Below are 23,405 nucleotides of genomic sequence, written 5' to 3' on the forward strand. Positions count from 1 at the left end.
GAAGCTGAGAGTTTCACCGAAATCTATATCACGCAATTCGGCGTCCACCTTATTCATTTTGTGATATACCGTCTCGTTGAAACGGTAGCCAGGTGTAACTATGGCACCAATCAAGGAAATCGAATATTTTCGAGTTCCTCCTCGCTGGTTGTTTGTGAAGATCACAGACGTCGACGGTAACTCCGGCTGGGGTGAAGCATCTCTCGAGGGCCACTCAGAGGCAGTAGAAGGGTGCTTAGAAGCATTTCGAGAACGATTTATAGGACTGGATGCAAAGTAAGTCAACGATGACAGAATTCGCACATAGGCTAAAACGATCTCAGCGACATTGAGCATGTATGGCAGAACGGATACCGCATGGGTTTCTACAGGGGCGGCCCAGTGTTGATGAGCGCACTTTCCGGTGTGGACATTGCTCTATGGGATTTGAAAGGTGAGCAACTCGGTCTTCATAGGATCATAGCCGAAAGGGATGAGAAAACTGACCCGAGAAATCAGCCCGGCGGCTGGGTGTCCCAATATACGACCTTCTAGGGGGCAAGCTACGAACCAAGCTGAAAGTGTATGCTTGGATTGGAGGCGACCGGCCCGACGATGTGGAGAGACAGGCGTAAGTCGCAACCCCTTTTAAAAAAAATGTCCCAAATCTCACAAGAGCATCCAGGCGGGCAAGGATAGAACAAGGCTTCAAGGCTGTGAAGATGAACGCAACCGAGGACCTTGGCTGGCTCGACTCTCCCAAGGCTCTAGAAGCGTCCGTGGAGCGTCTGAAAAAGGTCAAATCGCTGGGTTTGGACGCCGGGGTCGATTTCCATGGCCGTGTCCACCAGCCGATGGCAATGCAACTGGCCGCGAAGCTGGCACCATATGATCCTATGTTTATCGAAGAGCCCCTGTTGTCCGAACACCCTGAAGGTATCATAGCTCTTTCAAAACTGGTCACGACCCCAATAGCTCTTGGAGAGAGGCTTCATAGCCGATGGGATGTCAAGCCGTTCTTGAACTCCACTGCGGTCAGCATTCTTCAACCTGACATCTGTCATGTGGGCGGTATCTCTGAGCTGCGTAGAATAGCAACCATGGCAGAGGCGTATGATGTGGCTCTTGCGCCTCATTGTCCCCTTGGTCCGATTGCCCTTGCGGCAAATATCCAGGTGGACGCGGTGAGCGCCAACTTCGCCATCCAGGAGATGGGATTGGGAATACATTACAACCATGGGTCTGAGGATATCACCAGCTACATCAAGAATCCAGAGGTGTGGAATGTCAAAGACGGCATGATCGAATTGTTGAAAGGCCCCGGATTGGGTCTGGTAATAGACGAGGAAAAGATCAGATCTATCGGGAAAGTGAAGTCATGGAGGAGCCCAGCATTCCAAGGGCCAGGAGGTGAATGGAGGGAGTGGTGATATGGAGGAGGAGAAGAACCTGCTTTGAAAAAAGGATACAGAACTTTATCATAGGCGTTCTGCTAGACGCATAGACGATCAGTGGAGACTCGAGCGCCGTTTCAGCATTGATTTGGGCGGAGAGGCATGCCGCTCCAATCCATTGCAGGCTCCAGAGCTCCAGCTTGGGAGGCGACCGTGTCAAGGCGCTCAGTCGACCATAAGAGTTCAAGTTCCCCTAGCCCGGCCATTGCAAGTGAATCAAACTCTGCCCAATCCGTGAGATCTGTAAGGAAGGACGGGGTCGTTGACTGCTGGAGGACGTTATATTCGGCGTCCTGGTCTCCAGTCCGTGGGAGGGGAAAATCATCAACAAGGCCTTGCTGCTGCCCGTGACCGCGTGGTTGGACGATATCTGGTGTCAACGGGGTGTTTCCCTGCAATGCTGGCCTGTCAGTCGACGCTGGCTGATCTGAAGGTACCACACGCTTTTCCGACCGGGGTCGATTGGTCCAACGATTCCATCGAGGCTCTTTATGAATCAACCTTTGAGCTTCGTTTTGAAGTTCGCTTAGGACAACCACATATCTTTGGGCAAAGGACACCCCTGTGCCACAAGCAGACAGATCCCGTTGACCCTGTTGACCCAGTTCCAGATATGGTTTCCAAACATCAGCTGCTTTAGAGTGGTTTTGTATAACGTAGACATATAGGATCACGATCGCGGAGAATACATAGTAATGGGTAAACTGGGAATCTTGTTAGCAACCACCTGACTCCCGGGCTGTTTGCAGCATACCCAAAATGCATGATACATTCGATTCTTCTCAGTCAGTTCACGCAGAATAGAGATGATCTTGCAGGCAGCCTGTAAGCACTTTTGAATGCTAGAGTTGATCTTTGTCTGAAGTGACTCCATTTGACCGACCCCGACACTCGATGAAGACGCCGACCTTCTCAGCAAAAAGGGGCGATGGAGCAAAATCACGGCATGGCAATATGCAAGATTCAAGACCGTGTACTGTCGTTGGTAAACAACGACCATGAGATCGGCGTTGGGAAGATCGAGGAAGCCGGAGATCTCGCTCCGCCATTCTGTCAGGCGGCCGTCATATCGCGCAACGGCTTCCACCAAAGCCTCAAGGCTCATCTTTTTGATGCCATAGAGATCTCTCAAGATCCCACTGATGATTTTGGAAAGCCTACAAGGGGTGAGCATTTGGAGAAGACAACAGGTGAGACAGTCATACTTGGCATGGCAGACTGGTGCCAGCATAATACTCTGCGCATTCGTAGGAGGCGGCAGGATCTTTGACCTGGTGATCTCAGAATCATTGGCGCAAGCAGGGAGTTCCTGAATCATGTAAGTACTTCAAGATTCCATGGAGCTGGAGCACAACCCGATGCCTGATCACGGTTGGAAATGGTGACGTTGACGCACCTGGTCGATATCTTCATCATGAAAGCTCCGGGGGCGTCCTAACGCAGCACTGAGATAGTTGTCAAGGCTATAAGCGCTCCAGAATACCCGCTTCTTGCACTCTTGCTCGATCATGTCAACTCCCGAAGCCATGTCTCGTCTTTTCCTTCGATGTAGTCCGATAGCTGATGCGAGGCGAGCAACACTGCCGAACAGACTCCAAGCATGGTTAATTCGGGACTGGGACAAGAGATAGAAGCACTGGGAAAGCCGCGCCTGTATGCTTGTTAATCGAATGCCACCAGTCTCGGAGGCTAGGTGATGCTCTGAGGCGCCGAAGTAAGCAGCACTGCGCATGGGTCAGAAACGGCTGGGCTCGTTGGAACACACGAACCTGTCAATTGCGTTGCTCGAAGACTCGTCTCCAGCAGCAGTATACTGTTTTACCTGAGCCAGAACCATTAGGAGCACAGCCCTGATTTCTCTTTCTCCGCTTCCCAATGGTTTTGGATGCTGGATAGAATCGTAGAATCCCTCGAGCCACATCTCGACGGTTTGCTGGTGCAAAAACCTATGAGTGGGGAATGCAAAGTCAAAGTAGCGGCGAACGAGGACCCTGGCTTCTTGTCGGGTGGGAAGCACGAGGAAATAAGGATCATAGCGGGGAAGGGGAGCATCGCCAAAGCTGAAGATGGAAGAAGAATTCTGAGTCTGAGATGTACGACTGACGTTCTCATGGAGTTTCTTCAGAGCACGTAATAGGAACGAGACACCGGACGAGGGACCAACATAGTGACCCTCTAGGTCAGTCTGCGCCGGCTCCGGCGAGTTGCGCGAAGACCGAGCCAGATCGTGGGTCTCGATCCGGAAATCTCTGTCGAGGCTGAAAGTCCCATTGTCACCGACGGTTTGTGGAGGTGTTGGACGTGGACGCTGGGGAGTGCGGTTATTCATGTTGGCTCCCGCAGGCCCCCCGGAATCCTCGAGGCCGGATTGCGCGTCAGCATACGACTGTTGGTTCTCTGGCGTGATGTGAAAATAGTCGGGGTTATGAGTATCTTCAGCTTCTCTTGAGCGGTTGTTTGTTTCCACATGATGCGATGAGGTCCTGCCATCAATCCCTTCGTGCTCTGACAAGTGGCGGATTGAAGGCACCTTGCCTCTGTGGTAGTCGGCGGTGTATTCGCATTCCCGCCCTGATTGCACGCAGAGTGAGCATGGCTTAGTACCGGTACAGCGGAGTTTTCGCCTGCCAGGTGAGAGTATCAGCATAATACCATGAAGGAGACAATCCGGTGTTGGTGGGCTTGCGTATTACCTTTTGCAGAGATCGCAGGCCCTGGTGACCCGCACTCGCTCACGTTGGATGCGCTTCTTCACGCGATCCCCTTGCTCCATCCTGGTGGTCTTTGACCCCAACAAGGGGAACTCCGGATGCGAGTGCCAGGACGTTCGAGGGTGGCCACATGGCCGAGGGTATAGAATCGCAGAGTGAACAATGATGAAGGTGTGGGATACCGTACTAGTAGGACATGATAGGCGCGGAGTTATCTACATGTATTACCCCATAGCCAAGCCCGGGGTGACCGGGAGTCTCCTTGGCCTGCAGTGGGGAGCATCTTAGGTAGCATCTAGCCTCTAGCCCTCGAAGGCTCCTTAAGCCTGATCATCCCAAAGCGCCTTCCTACCTACCTAGGTAGGTAGCCTCAGGCTCCCCCGTCATCAAGGGGGTTCTGGGAAACTCCAGCCTTAACAGGGTCCCCCGTAGGTATCTTGCGGCTACCGACTTGACCTAAACGTTGCGGCTAAAGAGGCTGAGGAGGCCTCCCTAGCCCCCAGCCAGGCCATTTCATCTACAACTTGGAACAGCAGGTATTTGCGTGAGTACTGTATATTGATAAACACCTAGGTAGGTAGGTACTTTGTCTACAATAGCAAACCCCTCTCTGGTTTATAGAAGCCTCGTCTGATCTAGGCCCCGTTCTCGTTTCCATCTGTCAAAAGTCCTTGTACCAACCTTACAACCCCTTCAGCCCCCGGATCTGGAACCTCGCTCCACGCGCTTTCAGGCACATACACGGCTCTTCCAAATGCAGCGGACATCCCTTTGGTCTTTTCTTTTCCATTGGTGGCGGCGATGACTGCCGCGTGGACCCCCTTCCCCGTGGCAAAGGTCTTGATGAAGGGTTCCAATGCGTCGACCAGCGTCCTGTCTCCCACGCGAGCAGGTGTGGCTCGGTACAATGCATCCAAAGCCTCGGAGACACCTCGTGACCAATCCTCCTCTTTGATCTGACGCTTTCCGGACCTTTCAGTTCCAATGTTCTTTAGGCTTGCTGCCAGCGCATTGAAGAAGATGGCATACAATGCACCTGAAGTCCCATCCATGTTATCCTCCAAAACCCGTGCTAACGTCTCTATCGCCTGCACAGCATCACCGTCACCAAATGCTGAGGGCGAACTCTGGATAGTGGACTGGATGGCTCGGGCAGCACGGCCGAGGGTTGAGCCACAATCGCCATCCCCAACCACTGAGTCATAGGAATTGATCAAGCTTTCAACCGATAAGATTGAATCACAACATGATGTGAGAATGCGTTTCAGAGTAGACGGTGCGACTACAATGTCAGTGGCGTCAGGACGAGACAAAAGGGCGAAGGATCACTCACGTTCCAGAGTTGACCGAGAGAGATCATGCACTTGGGTATCTACCCCTTTCTGCTTCAAGGATGGCCCGTTTGGCCTTTCCCAGGATTCAGATGAATATGTAGGTATTGCCCATCCTGGTGCAGTGACAGGAACATCGAGGAAGTGCAGCATCTCCTGGTTGGCTTTGAGAAGGCTGATGCTGAACCCCTTGCTATCCAGACTGGTCATAAATGGCGCAGCGTATATCCTCGCGACCTTCGCAACTCGTGCACCTGGGCGAGACAGTGAGCAGAAGCAAGACGGGAAGGGCCAGGAATGGAGAGGACTTACGTAGCTCCTCTGACACAATCTTGGTAACGGCGCTGAACTCGAGCGGCGAGAGGCCTCCAAGGTTGTTTACAAGGAGAACCACCGGCTCGCAGTCTCCAAAGCGGACGTACGCTCGGTCTGAGTCGTTGGGATCTAACAGCTGGTCCAACATTTGGTTCACAAGATCATTGATATGAGGCTGCGGCTCAAGGACTCGACATCCCGGTTCATTGTGGATCCCCATGCCCAGTTCTACCTGACTGCCATTGCTGGCTTGCTTGTTCGTCTCACGTCCGGGAACGTGGACATGGTCAAGAGCCGCCCCGACAGTGACTAGATTGTTGCAAACCTGCTCCCCAAACTTGACAACCTCATCCAAAGATGCCCCAGTCTTTGCGTAGCCTCCAAGGATCTTGTGGACCAAAACGGTACCAGCGAGGCCTCTTCTGCCCACCCGTCCGCTTCGTTTTCGACCCACGGAGACATCGTCCCCAACAGTCATGACTGCTGTGTGGTGGCCGGCAACACGCGCCTTCTCGGCTGCAAGGTGGAAATGAAGGACGTCTCCGGTATAGTTCATGATGATGAGTAAAGTCCCCGTGGAACCGCCCGCGTGGGCGATGGTGTTGACAATTTGCTGGACGCTTGGAGAGGCAAAAATGAATCCAGAAATGGCAGCGTTGAGCAGGTTTGGCCCAACATAACCGGCAAAGGCAGGCTCATGGCCAGCACCTCCCCCAGAAATGAGAGTGACGAACTTCGATCCATCATGTTGGCTGTCAATTACACCTGTTCACACGATTAACAAGGTCTTGCTTAGTGGGCAGGGCCCTTCACATTTGTTGTCTGGATCATAGGATAGATGTGGATTTGCATAAACGAGGCCCTGTAGAGCATCCTGGACAAGGCTCTCAGGATCGTTGAAGAAGTGCTTGGTATTCATGTTTTTGCAGTCGTGGCGAGAGGCGCTTGATCCGATGATCTCACAAAGCATCGGGCAACGAATCCAATATATCTGGAGGAGCCTTAACCAACTCATATGGTGCCAGTACGTCGGCCATTGACCCCGAGATAGCCCATTGCTCGGTCAGCGCCATGATCTTGCGTGCAGTTGTCGCAGTTCACCTCGTTGAGTCCTTGAGCCCAGAACACAACCATCCAACAACAGCCACCGGAGTCACAATCACCCCACGAGAATGACTTCGGATCCTGTCTCGGAAAAGAGAAAGAGCTTGTAGTCATGTAGCGTCTTCAACTGCCTTGGTCGGCTGTCCGTGATCACGACGAGAGTGCTTCCGGCAGTTTGCGTGGGATTTCCGAAACCGGCCCCACTGACCTCGGAAAAGCCAGTCCACCTCGACCATCTCTTTTGACCCTGATGCAAGGGCTCTGCGACCTGGTGTTGCAAATCCAGTGGATCGTCAGTCCAATTATCATTGTGCGTCTCATCGTTCACATATCTGGATTCTGCACTTAGACTTTTATACCTACTTCTCTGCTGATGCTTCGCAGTGGGGAGGAGACAGCTGAGGAGCAAGCCCTTATCTCGAGTTCGTTCGAAATCTGCTGATCAAGAAGATGGCATCGATTATGCAAAATGCTAATACTCTGAAGAAAGCCCTCAACACCGGTTCCGGGGTCTCCTTCGGGGCGTGGCAGATGCTACCGGGCTCATACGTGTCCAAGGCGATTGCCCAGGCTGGTTATGACTGGGTTTTAATCGACTGCGAGCATGGAAACATCGCTGGTGTGTGATTCTGTGTAATTCGTGGTATGGGCTGACCACGTGGGCAACCAGACAATGAAATGCACCATTCAGTACACGCTGTAGCAGGCTGCGGTGCGAGTCCTATCGTGCGCCTACCAGCAATGGATAGTTGGATGATAAAACGCGCTTTGGACGCTGGTGCTCATGGCGTCCTGCTACCTTTGCTTCGTACGGCAGACGATGCCCGGAGCATTGTGCAAGCCTGTAAATTTCCACCCCAAGGACGGCGAGGCTTTGGAAGCCCTTTCTCCATGGGCGCTTTCCATCCAAGGGGAGATCTGAGTGGATTGGCTTACTTGGAAAATGCCAACGACCATATCTTGACTATAGTGCAGATTGAAACTCAAGAGGCCCTTGCAAATGTAAGGAAAGGATGTCGAGAAATTGGGGGGTTCTCGGTTCACTGATTCCCTCTCCAGGTTGACGAAATCGCCAAAGTTGACGGCATCGATGTGTTGTTTGTAGGACCGTTTGACCTGGGCAACAATATCGGACATCCGATCCGTGGAGAGTTTGCACCCGAGCTCAAGGAGGCGATTCTGAAAGTTCAGGCTGCAGCCAGAAACGCAGGCAAAAAGACAGGCATTTATTGCACGGATGGGAAAATGGCTCGTGAATACGCCGACGCAGGATTTCAAATGGTTGTGTCTTGCAATCGTCGCGCTTTTGTGTCCAGCTGCTGATGTCTCGCAGATTTCCGTCGTCAATGACATGACAGTATTGCCCACCGGGATGGCGAACGCACTTTCTATCGCCAAGGGAACAAAACAGGAAGCCAAGGGAACAGCATATGGTGGCACGACATAGTCCGTAGTGAAATCTTACCTGACTGTTCAGAAGGCTGTGCTTGCTGTCCAACCCTCTCGCATGGACTATGCTCTTCGTGTACTGAGTAGTACCAACATCGGGTTCATTTGGCAGCTAAGCCTGGAACTTCTTGGAGTAGTCTGTCTGTGGAAACATCACTCTGGCTGGGATAGATGGTATGGATTTCTCGTCTCGGGTGTTTTTGACATCGTGCTGGAGTTGGCGGCTCTGTTCCCAGCGATTGAACTCGGGAAAGCACACTACCCAGTGGCAAGATATGTGATGGGACTGGTATGTCTCCTAGTACTACTCGACCATATCAGCAAAACTTCTGCCGACTCAGCAGATGATGACAGCCACTTGCTAGAGCATCGGTTGCAGTAAAACCAGATTATAAGGGGAATTGTCTGAACGACCTAATGTATGTCGGTAGCAAAAGAGAATAGAAGTCAACACCGAGCCAAGACGAGCGTGGGAGGGTGAGCATAGGGCGGCGTCACCGTTGTGCCGAACTTGCACGCGCGTGAAGTCGCGACCCAGAGCAGCCTGCCAGTGTCAGTTGATCTCTGTCCTCCCACAAGCACCTTGGCAAAATGGACGACGAAAGGCCGGGCTACATGTAGGCTAAGGCCACCCGCAGCCTAAGGACCCTTATAGGATACATGTAGGGAGGACCCCCGTCACGCCAGACTCAAGCCCACTCACCTCATTTCAGCACTCGAATTTTTTGCAGGCCAGAACCCCGCCAACCCTTCAACCCTCCAGCCATCCATCCATCACAAATCCGTTTGACTTTGCAGACTTCTCTCACCGCCTCATCAACCTTTCCTCCTGCTCTCCTCCCTCCCCTCATCCACGCTTCACTATCTCATTGCCTCATCAATCAATCACTGAGAGCAACTTCTGAATCATTGCCTTTCGAAGTCGTCCCATTGTTGGACGAAGATTAATCAAGATGGTTCAATCGTAAGCCCACCCTAACAGAGACTCGCTCCCAATAGGCCAATTCTCTAACGTTCATACAGTTCGATCCTCGGTTTCCCTCGTATGGGGGTCAATCGAGACTTGAAGAAAGCCACCGAAGCTTACTGGGCCGGGAAGGTTCCCCAAGACGACCTGGTCGCCGAAGGAAAGAGACTTCGTTTGGAACATTGGAAGATTCAGAAAGACGCTGGCATTGACATCATTCCGAGCAATGACTTTGCTTTCTATGACCATGTCTTGGACCACATTCAGCTATTTGGCGTGGTTCCTGAGCGGTACACCAAGAACAACCTGACACCCCTGGACCAGTACTTTGCCATGGGTCGAGGTCTGCAGAGACCAGCAACCGACAGCACTCCTGCTGTCGATGTGCCTGCTCTGGTGAGTCAGCATGCGCCCTACACAGGCTTCCTCTCTAACGTATGCAGGAAATGGTGAAATGGTTCGACTCAAACTACCACTACGTCAAGCCAACCCTCCAAGACAACCAGACCTTCAAGCTTGCCTCCAATCCCAAGCCCGTCGCAGACTTTCTCGAGGCCAAAGAGGCTGGAATCATTACCCGACCCGTCCTACTTGGCCCAGTCTCCTTCCTTCACCTGGGCAAGGCCGACCGTGGTCACTCCATTGAGCCCATCTCGGCTCTCGACAAACTCCTGCCTCTCTACCAAGATTTGCTCAAACAATTGAAGGAGGCTGGCGCTGAGACGGTCCAGATCGACGAACCAATCCTGGTCTTTGACTTGCCTAAGCGTGTCAAGGATGCTTTCAAACCCGCGTACGAGAAATTGGGCAGCTTGGGAAGCAGTGCTCCCAAGATTGTCCTTGCCACTTACTTTGGTGACATCGTCCACAACATTGACGTTCTCGACTACCTGAAGGGTGTCTATGCTATCCACGTCGATCTTGTGCGCAACCCGGAACAGTTTGAGACTGTGGCCGCTGCTTTGGGCCCTCAACAGGTTCTTTCAGCCGGTGTAGTTGATGGACGAAACATCTGGAAGACAAACTTCAAGCGAGCCATCGAAATTGTTGAGGGTGCTGTCCAGAAACTCGGCAAGGATCGAGTCATTGTCGCCAGCTCTAGCTCTCTCCTGCATACTCCTCACACTCTTGCCAGTGAGAAGAAGTTGGACCCTGAAATTGCTGATTGGTTCAGCTTCGCATGTGAGAAGGCCAAAGAGCTCGCCATCATCGCCAAGGCTGTCACAGAAGGTCCTGCGTCCGTCCGAGATGCTCTGGAGGCTAACGCCAAATCCATGCAAGCCCGTGCCTCTTCCAGCCGGACAAACGACCAAGCGGTCAAGGAACGCCAGAGCAAGGTCACTCCAGAGTTGCATGAGCGCAAGTCTCCCTTCCCTATCCGTATTTCTGAGCAGCAGAAGCGTCTGAACCTTCCCCTGTTCCCGACCACCACCATCGGATCCTTCCCGCAAACAAAGGACATCCGTGTTCATCGCAACAAGTTCACCAAAGGCGAGATCACTGCTGAGGAGTATGAAAAGTTCATTGAGAAGGAGATTGAGATGGTCGTGAAGGTCCAGGAGGAGCTCGACCTTGACGTCTTCGTCCATGGTGAACCTGAGCGAAACGACATGGTGCAGTACTTTGGCGAGAGACTTAACGGCTATGCTTTCACCACCCACGGTTGGGTCCAGTCTTACGGTTCTCGCTGTGTCCGACCACCCATCGTTGTCGGAGATATCTCCCGACCTGCTCCCATGACCGTTAAGGAGTCGAAGTACGCTGCTTCCATCTCTCCCAAGCCAATGAAGGGTATGCTCACTGGTCCTATCACCTGCTTGAGATGGTCCTTCCCTCGTGATGACGTCCACCAATCCGTCCAGGCACAACAATTGGCTCTGGCTCTCCGTGATGAAGTCGTCGACCTCGAGAAGGCCGGCATCTACGTCATCCAAGTCGATGAGCCCGCTCTGCGTGAGGGTTTGCCTCTACGTTCTGGCAAGGAGCGTACCGACTACTTGAAGTGGGCGGTTGACTCCTTCCGCCTGGCAACTGCGGGCGTTGAGGATGGCACTCAGATCCACAGTCATTTCTGTTACTCTGAGTTCCAGGACTTCTTCTACGCCATCGCGGCTCTCGACGCCGACGTTCTCTCAATTGAGAACAGCAAATCTGACGCCAAGCTTCTGAAGGTGTTTGTTGACGAAGCCTACCCGCGTCACATTGGTCCTGGTGTCTACGACATCCACTCGCCTCGTGTTCCTTCGGAGCAGGAAATCCGCGACCGAATTGCAGAGATGCTGCAGTACCTGAAGCCAGACCAGCTGTGGATCGACCCTGACTGTGGTCTTAAGACCCGTCAATGGAAGGAAACCAAGGCTGCCTTGACCAACATGGTCAACGCCGCCAAGTTCTTCCGTACTCAATATTCCAAGTAAGCGTGATGTTGTACATCAAAGTACGATATCTGGGGGGTTTGTTTCTTGCTCGATCAATCAACCTGATCGGAGCTATGGCGCAACTGATATGACCGGACTGACTGGACGAAAAGTGTTTTCAACATGATACCACAATAGCATGGGAGCTGGCAAAAGTCGATCTTAACATCGGCGTTCTTGGCTGGCTCTGAACCAGATGGTGACGGTCTTAGAGATGGGAAAGTGTTTTCGGGGCAACGCGAGATGAGTCTCGCTTTCAACATAGTTTTCAGGAAGGCGGGCTATGAACGATAGCCGCGGCAGAGGAATTGATTGAATGATCCAACCGGCCGCTTTTGAAGGCCTGGTGAGATGCATCAAATTTGCAACCAAGATCCTACTGCAGCAAGGGTACATCCCTCTGAGGCATGTTCTTCGTCAATACACTTTAAAGCAATCCTAGGAATCTAGGAGTGTGATAGTGTTGTTGTAGATCGGGCGTGGTAGTAATTCATACCTATTCTGCAAATGGAATTTCTCCTGGCTTGGTACCCACGTGATCACGCGGTTACTTCGTGTCGTCGGTAAGAGGTAGTTGTCAAAGCGTGGAAGTATATGATTTCATCACCTGGCCAACATTTCTACGTATGTCTACCGTTATTGTCCCGCCCTTCTAGCAAGACGACCTCTTCTGCCAGATGGATTCGAGAGAGTCACATCTCCCTCGGTCCCTAAAATATGCCACCCTACCGCCCTAACCTGCCACCGCCTCCGGAGCCGACGCGGACATACTTCGACCCATTTAATTCTTCGTCTACCGGCCACCAGCGCGCCGAGAATCGGTTGTCAGGGAGCACATCATGGCGAGACTCGCGGTCGTACAAGCTTACTCACCAGTTTCGGGACTCAAGCGGCCGAGGTGGCGATCGTCATCTGTCTGACCTGGTGGGCGCCGGCAGCGAGAAGTTTGGCAAGGATGGACGCAAGGAAAACGGAGGTTGGGAAGTGGGCGCCCCAGGTCTGCGTGAGAAGAGATGGCAGGATATCAGAAGCCTCATGGCTGGCAACCGTAAGCGGTCATTTCGGAGTCTAGAGGAGGAATCAGATGTCCAAGCCAAGCGGCCAAAGTCGAGCGCAGGACCAGGGAGTGTTACCGAAATCCGTGATATCGGGCAACTCAAGGAGTCGGTCGCCACGGCAGGTACTTCACAAGAGACTAAAGACACAACTTCATCTACGGCACGATATCCTCAGATTTTTCGAGACTTAAATATCTACCTGAACGGCTCGACTGCGCCAATCATCTCGGACCACAAGCTCAAACATCTCTTTGCGCAACATGGGGGCGGATCTTCCATTTCGCTGGGCCGTCGGACCGTTACACATGTGATAGTTGGGAACAACTGCGGCGGTGGTCTGGCGTCGGGCAAGATCCAGAAGGAAGTTACCCTGGTTGGTGGCAAGGGGATCAAATATGTCACGGTACACTGGATCCTCGACAGCATCGAAAAAGGCATTCGGCAACCTGAAGCAAGGTACGCGCCAGCGAATCTACAAGACAGGATTGGCGGCAGTGGTCAGACGAGCGTGCGAGGCATGTTCCATTCGAAGAAATCATGAAACTCCCATCTCCATACGTGGTTCACTAGCAACGGAGATCACGGTATTTGTATCCTGGAGCTTTCAAGGCGCAATGTGCAGTCGACGGTTTGCCATACAACAACGGCTGTTACGAGATCCGACGAGAGGGTTTCTAGACCTTACAGGGAGTGCAGCATTGCACATTGATTGTGGTCATACAACGATCCCGGTGGACCGTCACTGTTACGAAACTGAAGCGGCGGATAACATGACGCCCAAAGCATGAAAGCCGGCGATGGTTATCACATTCTCTTGGTTCATTTTGTGCTGAGATCCGGCCACTCTGTCGAGAACAATCAGTAACGAAACCGACACTACATCGAAAAGACGAAACTTACCGAACCTCGTTCGATCCTTGTTTCTTTCGGACACCTTGACCTCATCGCCAACTTTGATTTCCGCCGCCGATTTGCCTGAAGGCAACTTGGCCAAGAAGCCGTAGCGGCCAAAGACCGGGCTCCATTTCGCGCCTGGATCGACGCGCCGATCGCTCTGCAGCTTCTTGAGGATCTTACCGGCCTCACCCTCGCCGACCTTTCCGGTCGTGTAATCCACGTTCAGACTAGTACACCGGGCACAATTCTGGGTCAAGATGAACTTCGCTTCATCTCCGATCTGCAGTTTGGCCCAATAATCCTCCTCGAAATCCTCCTGGGCACCTTCCACAATGATATTCGGCCGGAACTTTGAAATTTCGACGGTCTCGCCGTCGGGCAGTCGCCGCTGCACATTCTCCCAGCTCTTGGTGCTGACGACGAGGTAGGGTGCGACATCGGCAAACGACAAGCCCTCGTCGACTCCCTCGTATTCGTTGTCATTCTCCTTGTCCTCTGCGCTGCCGCGCCCGACTACACTCCCAACCAGCGAAGTGGCCGTCGAAGTGATATTGCTCAGCCACGAACTGCCCGCTCTCTGTTGCGCATTGCCGTCCGTCTCTGCCAACCCAGCCCTCTGCTTGGCCGCCACGCTCGGCGGCACGTTACCCAGCACCTTCCTTCTATTGTTCCCAATGTACAGCAGCTTCACCGCATACCCGAACCGGTCGCTGAACCACTTGTTATACTGTTCGCCCATGTCGTATCCGATGCACGGGCTCAAGTGCATATTGACCTCGAGCTGCTTCAGTCCCTCCGTGCGCGGTGTTAAGGGAACCTCTAGTGGTTCGACCCCGACTTTCCGGTCTGGCTTGTCGAATGTATGATCCTTAGTGTACCTCACGATGACCCTTTGCGGTGATTTTGTCTCGGGATCGTCGGCGAATGCAGTCGTGAAAAGGCACATCTCGGGGAACTCTGCCACATGCATGTTCTTCTGCTGGTCGACATTGTATATCATGAACCGTCGGTCGTGCGGGAAACCAGTGTACAGGGCGGAGACGCTGGGCAGGGAAATGCCGCGCAGCGACTTGATCGGATATGTGTAGAGCTGGTCTTGTTAGCTCTAGGGCGCAATTGAGAGAAGACAAAAAGATTGCCCTGTCTGTCGTCGAGAAGGCGAAGAATGTACCTCTTTCACGCGCATCGTATGTGGAGCGGTTTCCGCCATCATGTGCTCGGCCAGTCGAGACCGGACTGCCAAACACTATCCAGGCTTCTTCTGCTCGATGTTTTAATGTAAAGTAAATATGGTCTCAGTCTGGCGAAATTGCTGGTTCTGGTGAGCTCGATAAGCCCGAAAATATATGTTTTGTAAGATGGCGGTGATGCTGGGCTTGAGCAGAAGGACAGCTTGGACTGGTAAATTTATCCGCCGAACGAATGATTTATAGCAAATGCGAAAAGAATGTCAGACTTCAGTCACTCAAGCGAACATCAGACAAATATCAGTGGTGTCCTGTACAGGCCTATAGCTCGATAAAGGCAGTCCAAGTTGAGGGATTCTCAACTCGTATCAGAACGGACAGACAGCCCCGCATCCCTTGAACCCCGCGCCCGAGGTCGCGACAGGGCGGCGGACACAACTACCCCAATATAGCAATTTAGACGGAGTTGAATATCCTTAGATACCTATCGGGTATCAATAACCATTAGGCAGGTAGTAGTAGTAATAGGTACCCAGGTATATATAATGTGGCATTATGTGGCATCGTGTCACTCAGCCTTGTCTTCCCCTATATACGCTTTGATCTCCCTCCTCTTTGACGGCGTGGATTTCGGCCCCGCTATATATGTTTTTTTTTTGGAGATTCCTGCATCGGGCAGCGACCACCGGCGCTGTGTGATCATGCTGACCAGGAATGAGACTGGTACGAGCCGAAGGGCTACCCTGTAGCTCAAGGTCACGTAACCCTGTGGTCCGGTGCAAAATGAACAAGGTACTTGGTATTCTAGGTCAATCCAGCAAGCAGATTGGACTATCCGGTGAAATTGCCAGTCTGGGTGGTAAAGTCGCCTTGCGTAGATAAACTAGGAATTCGTCCCAACAGCCTCTCAAGCATACGGTAACCACTACCGGCGGCGTAACCAGGCAGTTCATGTCCAGAGAGTTGAACAGTGTAGAAGGTCAATCCACGCTCTGAACCCCAGTACCCAACAATACCTGCCTCGGATTCCCGGCCCTGGTTCGTTTCGGGGTGGTAGGGCACGTAGAACGGCTCGGATTGTGGGTAAGCTTGGAATCCCTTCAGATTGTTCCACTGAGAGAAGACAAGAATCCATTAGTTCGGGTTTCAGAAAGGAGTCTCAAAGATATGAAAGATGACCGATGTTGGTGGCCGAAAAGCTTACCGTCACATTCTGCAACGCAAACAGCGTTCCATTTGTTGGAAGCAGGAAATCGAGATTGCCCACTCCAATGATCGTATTGTTGGTGTGCTCGATCACTCTCTGCAACACTCCATCTTGGGCTGGGCCCAGCGAAGTGTCCCCAATCGATTCGTTGTTGTTGTCCCCGTCGCCAAAGACATTGATGTCGGTGCACTGCATCCAGTTGGTGCCCACTGGTGCGTTGATGGCTGCCTGGACGTCGGTGCGATTGAAGTACACACTCGCGCCAGGAGGCGAATAATCCCCGGGATTGACGATACCCAGATGGCCGTACACGAAAGCGCATGTGTCCGTGATATGGTAGATGTTGAAGCAAGGGTTGACTTCCAATGCAGCAGCGTACACATTGTCGAGTATGTCGCAAGTATACTCTTCGCTGGCGTAAGGGTCGGGGAGAACGGGGAATGGTTCTAAGGGAGGTGGGAATGTGAAGTACTGATCCAAGTAAGAACTATAGTTGCAGTAGTCCTGAAGTTCGTGCATGAGGGAGACAAATGAGGAGTTCAAAAACATCAAGTTACTCCAGTAGTCGGCGTACGGGGAGATCACTACCTGTTGCTGAATCGTGGAGTCGCCGATGATAGGATCATTGATTCCCACCCCTGCCAGGTTGTAATAGACGGGGTCGTCGGCGGTGATGAAGGCGTCGGCAATGTACGGGACGTAGAATCCTGCATACGACTCTCCTATAACAGGGGTCAGTATATATATCTGGGAAAATAGCATCGCAAGAGCCCGGAACTGACCGGTCAGGTAAACCTTTCGGTTCTGCAGACCAAACGCCTCCGCAAATTGTTTGTAGAAGCCAATGAATTCCAGGCCCAACTCGACTTCATTGGTGATGTTGGGAACTCCCTGAGAGAAGCCGACTCCGACGGGCTGCTCCACATATACCATGTTGGTCAAATTAGACCAACTGTAGGTGTTGGGGGTGGGCGCAAGTGTTCCAGCCTGCCACAGGAATGGTCCATTCTCGGTGAGCAGGCCACTCAAAGAACTACATCCGGGGCCACCATTGAGCCAGATGGTCACTTCGTCTGAAGCTGCCGGATTCGAGGAGGGGAAGAACCAAAAGTAGAGCTTCCTGGTCTCGTTGGGGTCGTCAGAGATCGGAAGCAATCCAGCATATGATTCTCCAATGTCAAAGTCGACGTCTGGGATGGCCGACCCATTCACCACGAATTTCTCGGTGTTGTCATTCAGATAGGGCGAAGCACGCTTCGCGAGCTGTGGCTGGTTGGCAGAAGGATCACGCTTCGCTGGTTGCACCGGTCGATACTGATACTGAGGAAGGCCTCGGGCAACCGCTCGCTCTCCTAGCACCTCTGCCCGGATTTCCTTGGGACGTTGAAAAGCGGCTATTGCCCTCTTGTTCAATGCGAGGCTGCCTCCACTCAGCGCGAGCAGAGCACAAAGATGGGTGAGGAAGAACTGCATGATTGAGCTGTCGTGTCAGAGAAGCTCGACCCGACATGGCGCCCGGAAAGCAAGACGTCGCAATAAATAAGTACAGAGTAACCTACCGTCCCTCCCCTCTACCAGCCGGTCGATGCGTCATGGAAATGCAAAATAGAGCTTGGTACCACCTTGCACAACGTCCAAAGTGTGATGGTAGACCAATCAGTCGACATAGTTGAGGTTCGAGAAGCTAGCAACATCAAGCTTCAAGACGATATGCTTGTCTTACTTCTTCGACAGGCAAGTCGGTATGGTCTTGCGGTCAAGCTTCAAGTAGCTCTGTAACGTTGAACCTAGCCATCTGATAGATGGCGTGCTTCGGCTGCCTATATGGGTTAGCAATGATGGGGTAATGCCGTTAGTATCTGCATGGAGAGCAAGGTTCCGTCTGATAAGAGATATAACTCCCATAGCAAGGAATGTCGGACCGGGGAACAACAACGATAGTACTTGTCTCACGGCACGCAGTTTGCTGGATGTCGACCCAGTGATGTCACTTCATGGATCCTGCAGAGGAGCATTCCTAGCATACCCTCGATCAGAGAGATAAGAGAAACCTCATGGATCAGGAGATGCAGAATCGCGAGATATCGTAGCAAGCGGCTTTCCAGCTTTGGGGGGATGACGGTCTGATGCTTGGAATCGGGCTTGGACTGCTGTGCGGGAGGCCACAAGACAGGATTAGACAGGATCAGACAAGCCAGATCCACCCCCAGAGATCTTGCAGAGTACATGTTGTACCTGTATATCTGAAGCTTGAAGGTCGGTTTAGAATTTTCGGGGGAGCTTCAATTCTCCTGCTTGGCCGAGTGATGAGACGATTGCTGGCACTTTGAAGTTTGCAGGGGTCCTCGGCGCCACTAGGTGCAATCTGTGGCATGTAGGTACGAAGTAGGGTTTGGTGGATCGTTGCATCGATCATCAGGTACTTTCCTTTCCATGATTGGTCCTGGGCCAGATATCGTCCTCCTACTAGTAGGGATCCCTTCAACTTTCCCACCGTTGAGAACTCATCTAATCATTTCTTAAAGCGGCATCTTGACGTGAGCTCCAGACAGTCGGTTGCCAAAGGCTCATTCCGATACTCTTTCCCAGAGGCATTGCAGCGATCATAGCAGTGTTAGTCACGGGCAGGATTCAGCCAGCAGGTAGACAAGACTCACTGATCATGCAGGAAACGTTGGAGCAGGTGCGTCGATGGAGGCTGATACCTCGGAACGTGGGGTTATGGTCATCCCGAATTATGTCCATCTCCACGCTTTTATTACAAGCGGAAAAGATTCCTCGACATCCTCTTCTTGGCAGTCCAATCTTAGGTGTCGAATTCTTGCAATGAGAACTCTCCCCAGCATAGAAAAAGGATACGCACTGATGTTTTAGGTGCATTATATGTTCCCTGCTAACGAAATACCAGCACAAGTGGAATCTGACCGACTGGTTGTTACAGATTGACTCCCGACAATGCAGATAAGATCGCCGATTCCCCTTGCCATTGATGTGGATGAAAGATGGGTTCACAAACTGACGGAACCATAAGGAGGAAGCGAGGTCGTTTTACTCAGCTTACCGGACTTATAAGGCTCACATCAAGTCAAGGAATTCGCAGTTTCGAGGTTTCCTGCTCTTGACGTTCCGCATCTCGATTTTTGGCTTTTCGATCTTCTTCGTGGATCTTCCGTTGAACTTGTCACCTTAGAGGTTCCCCTTTTGATCTGTGCCTCCATTCATGCTCCGCACGGAGCTGCCACCGACAGTGTTGTTGTGTCTGGCTACCCATTTCATCCATACCTTGGCCCTCGAAAGGTCGCCTGAAACTGATACCTTTTGCAGCATGCTTGAAGGCGGGATACTTCTCTCTAACAACCGGATTCCGCCCCTTTAGTCTGCCAACGATGTGGCGACTGTCACTGGCGGTTACACCCACTCCACAGCATGAATACTTCCCGGGGTTGTCGACCGGGGTTCGACCAGCTTGCAATATGTGGGACCGTACCGGAGAAGCCGAGGCATGCGGGCTGCTGGGGATCCTACACTGGCATTCGCGAAACTGCAGACGGAAAGCAACTCAGTCAGTGTTGAATACGGCACTGGGTCCTGTCAAAGATAATCGCTAGCGTGGTTGATATCATGGCATTCGAACAGACCCCATCATCCTTCGATCGTCTGGGCCTGCAGATATGCAAGAGAAACATGCTTCCTGACACCGGATCATTGGGGTTGGATCTCCAATCGGCTGCACTTTGTTTCGTCCTCGTACTTGCAATCAGGCGAGGGTAAGCTGGAGTCGGGAGCCATCATATACGCATATCTGATTCGCAAGCGGTCGTATCATGGTCCAGAGTACAGCCTGACAGCACTCAATCCTGCCAAGTTCGCCCGTGTAGGCCGAACATCGAGCGCACGCTGATTAATGCGCTGCTGAGTTTGTCCTGCTGAGTTCTATACCACGCCACAACCCTGAATAGATAGCTGTGGTGCACTTGCTTGGGCGTGTCATGATCCAGGCCTGATCACTTATTGCCTTTGCCTCAACGCCTTACCAATCTTCCCAACTCCCCATGCCATGCACACACAGTATCAATGGTATCTTTGTCCAAAGGGGTATGCATCAATGTCTTACCACCCGGTTGATTGAGAGCGTGGGACAGTTCCGCTCGCCGGCCCACTGATATCGGTAAACCCATGCTGATCTCAACTGCAGCCCCCCCGAAGTACCCATAAACAAAAGGAGTACTCTATAGTCCTATGTTAGTAAACAGCTGTGTTAAGCATACGGGATGGTCCCTGAGATCCGAATATCCGATAAATTACTGATCCCGTCACTTGATAGGACTGATAGTTGACGTCCTCCATTTGGACTTTGGACGTTGTAACCTTGAGACACCCAACCGAAGTCCGCTTTGGCCTCCACTTTGATCTCCTCTTTGCCGCCCAATGGGAGCCGAGTTGTTAGTGCGTGCCAAGGAAAGCTTGGCATTACATGATCTTCACCCGGAATTTCTTGTGTGGGCTTAAAGCCTTATTATTACTACCTATAACTTCCACCCTGATTGCTCCATCGCGATCCATCAATCCAACGCACCACAATCCTCGTGCTTGATGTGTCCACCAGCGTATCATTCTCTTCCACCCCAAAGGTCCGCTCATGTAACACTGGCAACATGGTTATCAATTCAACAGTTACAAAACATCATGACTTCGTCTCGGTGCTCCGTGACCTGACGTTGCATCACGGTAGGACTGCTCCACCACACAACATATCGACCCGACAATTGGAATGTCAGAACCACAGGCCAGGGGGGACCATGAGACCCTAAAAGCCATGTTTGCCCACGAGGAGATCTCAGTTCTTGGGCAAGACATCTTCTGCTCCGGCAACCGCAGTGTATCGTTCGCGGTATATCTGCGAATTCAGTCAGCCGCACGCCATGGCAGAACACCACTCCGAGTTCACGCAGTAAGAAGCTTCTCATCTGCCCTGTATGACACTGCTAACCCGCGGCCGCTGATAGACTCCACGCTGATGTCGAGGAAACGAGACGCGCCTCCGTAATCTCGGAGAAAATACTGGAGAAGCCTGCCTTACCTGCAGTGACGACCACCAACAGTGTCGAACAATCTGATTTCAATGAGAAGGCCGACATAGAAACCCCGGTTGGCGGACAGCCTACAGTCTACGAGAGATTGAATCTACGCCACGTCGGCGAGAGCCTTCCAGCCTCCGTTTTTCTGGTCGCCGTCATCGAGCTTTGCGAACGCTTCACCTATTATGGTTGCCAGGGTATCTTCCAGAACTATGTCCAAAATCCTCCGGATGGGAGCCTGGGCCCTGGTGGCCTCGGTATGGGCCACGAAGGAGCTACCGGTCTCACAACCTTCTATTCGTTCTGGTGCTATGTGACACCCCTGCTCGGAGGTCTCATCGCTGATCAATACCTGGGAAAATACAAGACCATTATCGTCTTTGCCAGTATCTACTTTGTCGGTCTTCTCATTCTCGTCCTGACTTCAATCCCCGTCTCTTTGCACAATGGCGCTGGCCTTGGTGGCTACATTACTTCCATCCTTCTCACCGGCCTCGGTACCGGAGGTATCAAGGCGAACGTCGCTCCTCTGATCGCTGAGCAATACACCCGAAGACATATGGAGGTTGCTGTGACCCCAAAGGGTGAAAGAGTCGTCATCGACCCCTATGTCACGATTCAGCGGATCTACATGATCTTCTACTGGACCATCAATATCGGCGCGCTCTCTCTCCTGGCGACGCCTTGTAAGTTCCATGTCCTTGTTCGCCGAGCAGGCCTCCCACTAACAAATTACAGACATGGAGAGAGATGTCGGCTTCTATTCTGCCTTCACTCTCTGCACTTGCATGTTTGCAGTTGGCATCACGGTTCTGGTGCTCGGTCGTAAGACATATGTGGACAGACCTCCTCAAGGCAGCGTCGTCACCGACGCGTTCAAGGCCGTCGGCTTGATGATCAGATATCGCAGCATGGATGCCCCAAAGCAGTCGTTCCTCCGCGAAAGGGGAAGCAACAAGACGGTCACCTGGGACGATTCCTTTATCGATGAGGTAAAGCGCGCCCTTACCGCCTGTAAGGTATTCACGCTCTACCCCATCTACTGGGTCGTATACGGCCAATTCTCGAACAACTTTGTCACCCAAGCGCTTCAGATGAGGGGTCACGGCATACCGAACGATCTTATGCAAAACTTCGATCCCATTTCTATCATCGTTTTCGTTCCGATTTTGGATCGTCTGGTCTACCCGATGCTGCGCAAGCGCCGCATCGCATTCAAGCCCATCAGCCGGATCGTTACGGGCTTCACTGTCGCCGCGCTTGCCATGATGTACGCTGCAATCATCCAGCATGTCATCTATTCCCGAGGACCATGTTACGGACATCCGCTGTGCGACGCCTCCATCGTCGATGGGACGGCGCAGGGCAACAACATCCACATTGCCGTTCAAACTCCAGCTTACATGTTTATTGGTATTTCCGAGATCTTTGCTTCGGCGACAGGCTATGAATATGCATACACCAAAGCACCACCTCGCATGAAGTCCTTCGTGCAGTCGCTCTTCTTGCTCACCAACGCTCTTGGTTCGGCAATCGGAGAGGCATTTGTCCCTGCGGCGTTCGATCCAGCTATCATGTGGTTGTACGTTGGTCTCTGCATCGGAACTTTCTGCGTCGCAATCCTCATCTGGGTCTTGTTCCACCATCTTAATGACAAGGAGGAAGAAATGAACTACATCGAAGACGATGTCCTACCCATCGACGCGAAACGCAGAGAGTCGCATATCACGGCTTGATCAATGAAGTTCGGTGATAATAAATCCAACCATATATAGACAAAACGTGTCATACATAGGTAGATGGTTGAGGCGTACTTCTACGCCATGTTAACGGCCACGGAATACTAATACATACGTATCCACTCAATTCAACGACATACAACGACATACAACTCAAGGATGCCCTTTGCAAATCAATATTGCGCTCAATATCGCGCACCAGATGATTTTGTGACAACTTGTCCGCTCCATACTGCCCCTTTTCAATGTCATGGAGGACGCCGGAATGTTGTAGAATTCCTCGCGAGCTGTCCGGGCTAGTCAATAACAACGGTGGCCATGTCAGCACGAGCAAGCCATTACATGAACGACATTCGAACTCCACCTGCGGAGTCGGCGTCAATTAAAAGGGTTGTACTCTGTCTTTCATATAGACAAAACCCACCCGTCGTCACAGTGTCCCGAGCCCCTCTGGCTGCTGCCCTTTGGCTACTGCCATTGCGCAGAGCCGAAGTCTGGTGAGCAGCAATGTC

General features: G+C 52.2%; 9 protein-coding genes across 9 annotated transcripts; 5 read left to right on the forward strand and 4 right to left on the reverse strand.

Moving 5' to 3' along the window:
- Window positions 1-100: 100 nt before the first annotated feature.
- Window positions 101-1,409, forward strand: A1O1_08295 (galactonate dehydratase; the record flags this gene model as incomplete). The annotated part of the gene is made up of 4 exons (XM_007729157.1): window positions 101-276; window positions 324-433; window positions 499-610; window positions 665-1,409. The coding sequence occupies 4 exons, from the start codon at window positions 101-103 to the stop codon at window positions 1,407-1,409; spliced, it is 1,143 nt and encodes a 380-aa protein (XP_007727347.1).
- Window positions 1,410-1,510: 101 nt separating this feature from the next.
- A1O1_08296 (uncharacterized protein) lies at window positions 1,511-4,206 on the reverse strand (the record flags this gene model as incomplete). The annotated part of the gene is made up of 6 exons (XM_007729158.1): window positions 1,511-2,137; window positions 2,188-2,590; window positions 2,639-2,742; window positions 2,830-3,157; window positions 3,203-4,057; window positions 4,127-4,206. 6 exons carry the CDS (start codon window positions 4,204-4,206, stop codon window positions 1,511-1,513), a joined length of 2,397 nt encoding a protein of 798 aa, XP_007727348.1.
- Window positions 4,207-4,779: 573 nt separating this feature from the next.
- On the reverse strand, window positions 4,780-6,709 carry A1O1_08297 (uncharacterized protein; the record flags this gene model as incomplete). Its single annotated transcript, XM_007729159.1, has 4 exons — window positions 4,780-5,426; window positions 5,478-5,729; window positions 5,788-6,555; window positions 6,604-6,709. The coding sequence occupies 4 exons, from the start codon at window positions 6,707-6,709 to the stop codon at window positions 4,780-4,782; spliced, it is 1,773 nt and encodes a 590-aa protein (XP_007727349.1).
- Window positions 6,710-7,356: 647 nt separating this feature from the next.
- On the forward strand, window positions 7,357-8,341 carry A1O1_08298 (2,4-dihydroxyhept-2-ene-1,7-dioic acid aldolase; the record flags this gene model as incomplete). Its single annotated transcript, XM_007729160.1, has 4 exons — window positions 7,357-7,513; window positions 7,565-7,896; window positions 7,954-8,175; window positions 8,228-8,341. The coding sequence occupies 4 exons, from the start codon at window positions 7,357-7,359 to the stop codon at window positions 8,339-8,341; spliced, it is 825 nt and encodes a 274-aa protein (XP_007727350.1).
- Window positions 8,342-9,388: 1,047 nt separating this feature from the next.
- A1O1_08299 (5-methyltetrahydropteroyltriglutamate-homocysteine methyltransferase) lies at window positions 9,389-11,727 on the forward strand (the record flags this gene model as incomplete). Its single annotated transcript, XM_007729161.1, has 2 exons — window positions 9,389-9,706; window positions 9,754-11,727. 2 exons carry the CDS (start codon window positions 9,389-9,391, stop codon window positions 11,725-11,727), a joined length of 2,292 nt encoding a protein of 763 aa, XP_007727351.1.
- Window positions 11,728-12,444: 717 nt separating this feature from the next.
- Window positions 12,445-13,326, forward strand: A1O1_08300 (uncharacterized protein; the record flags this gene model as incomplete). The annotated part of the gene is made up of 1 exon (XM_007729162.1): window positions 12,445-13,326. The coding sequence occupies one exon, from the start codon at window positions 12,445-12,447 to the stop codon at window positions 13,324-13,326; it is 882 nt and encodes a 293-aa protein (XP_007727352.1).
- A 278-nt stretch (window positions 13,327-13,604) lies between these two features.
- Window positions 13,605-14,892, reverse strand: A1O1_08301 (uncharacterized protein; the record flags this gene model as incomplete). Its single annotated transcript, XM_007729163.1, has 3 exons — window positions 13,605-13,630; window positions 13,686-14,772; window positions 14,854-14,892. The coding sequence occupies 3 exons, from the start codon at window positions 14,890-14,892 to the stop codon at window positions 13,605-13,607; spliced, it is 1,152 nt and encodes a 383-aa protein (XP_007727353.1).
- Window positions 14,893-15,700: 808 nt separating this feature from the next.
- Window positions 15,701-17,549, reverse strand: A1O1_08302 (uncharacterized protein; the record flags this gene model as incomplete). The annotated part of the gene is made up of 3 exons (XM_007729164.1): window positions 15,701-15,982; window positions 16,074-16,798; window positions 16,859-17,549. 3 exons carry the CDS (start codon window positions 17,547-17,549, stop codon window positions 15,701-15,703), a joined length of 1,698 nt encoding a protein of 565 aa, XP_007727354.1.
- Window positions 17,550-20,998: 3,449 nt separating this feature from the next.
- A1O1_08303 (POT family proton-dependent oligopeptide transporter) lies at window positions 20,999-22,890 on the forward strand (the record flags this gene model as incomplete). Its single annotated transcript, XM_007729165.1, has 3 exons — window positions 20,999-21,027; window positions 21,083-21,840; window positions 21,893-22,890. The coding sequence occupies 3 exons, from the start codon at window positions 20,999-21,001 to the stop codon at window positions 22,888-22,890; spliced, it is 1,785 nt and encodes a 594-aa protein (XP_007727355.1).
- Window positions 22,891-23,405: the final 515 nt, after the last annotated feature.

Source organism: Capronia coronata (assembly GCF_000585585.1).
Source record: "Capronia coronata CBS 617.96 chromosome Unknown acBCG-supercont1.8, whole genome shotgun sequence".
Lineage (NCBI taxonomy): Eukaryota > Fungi > Ascomycota > Eurotiomycetes > Chaetothyriales > Herpotrichiellaceae > Capronia > Capronia coronata.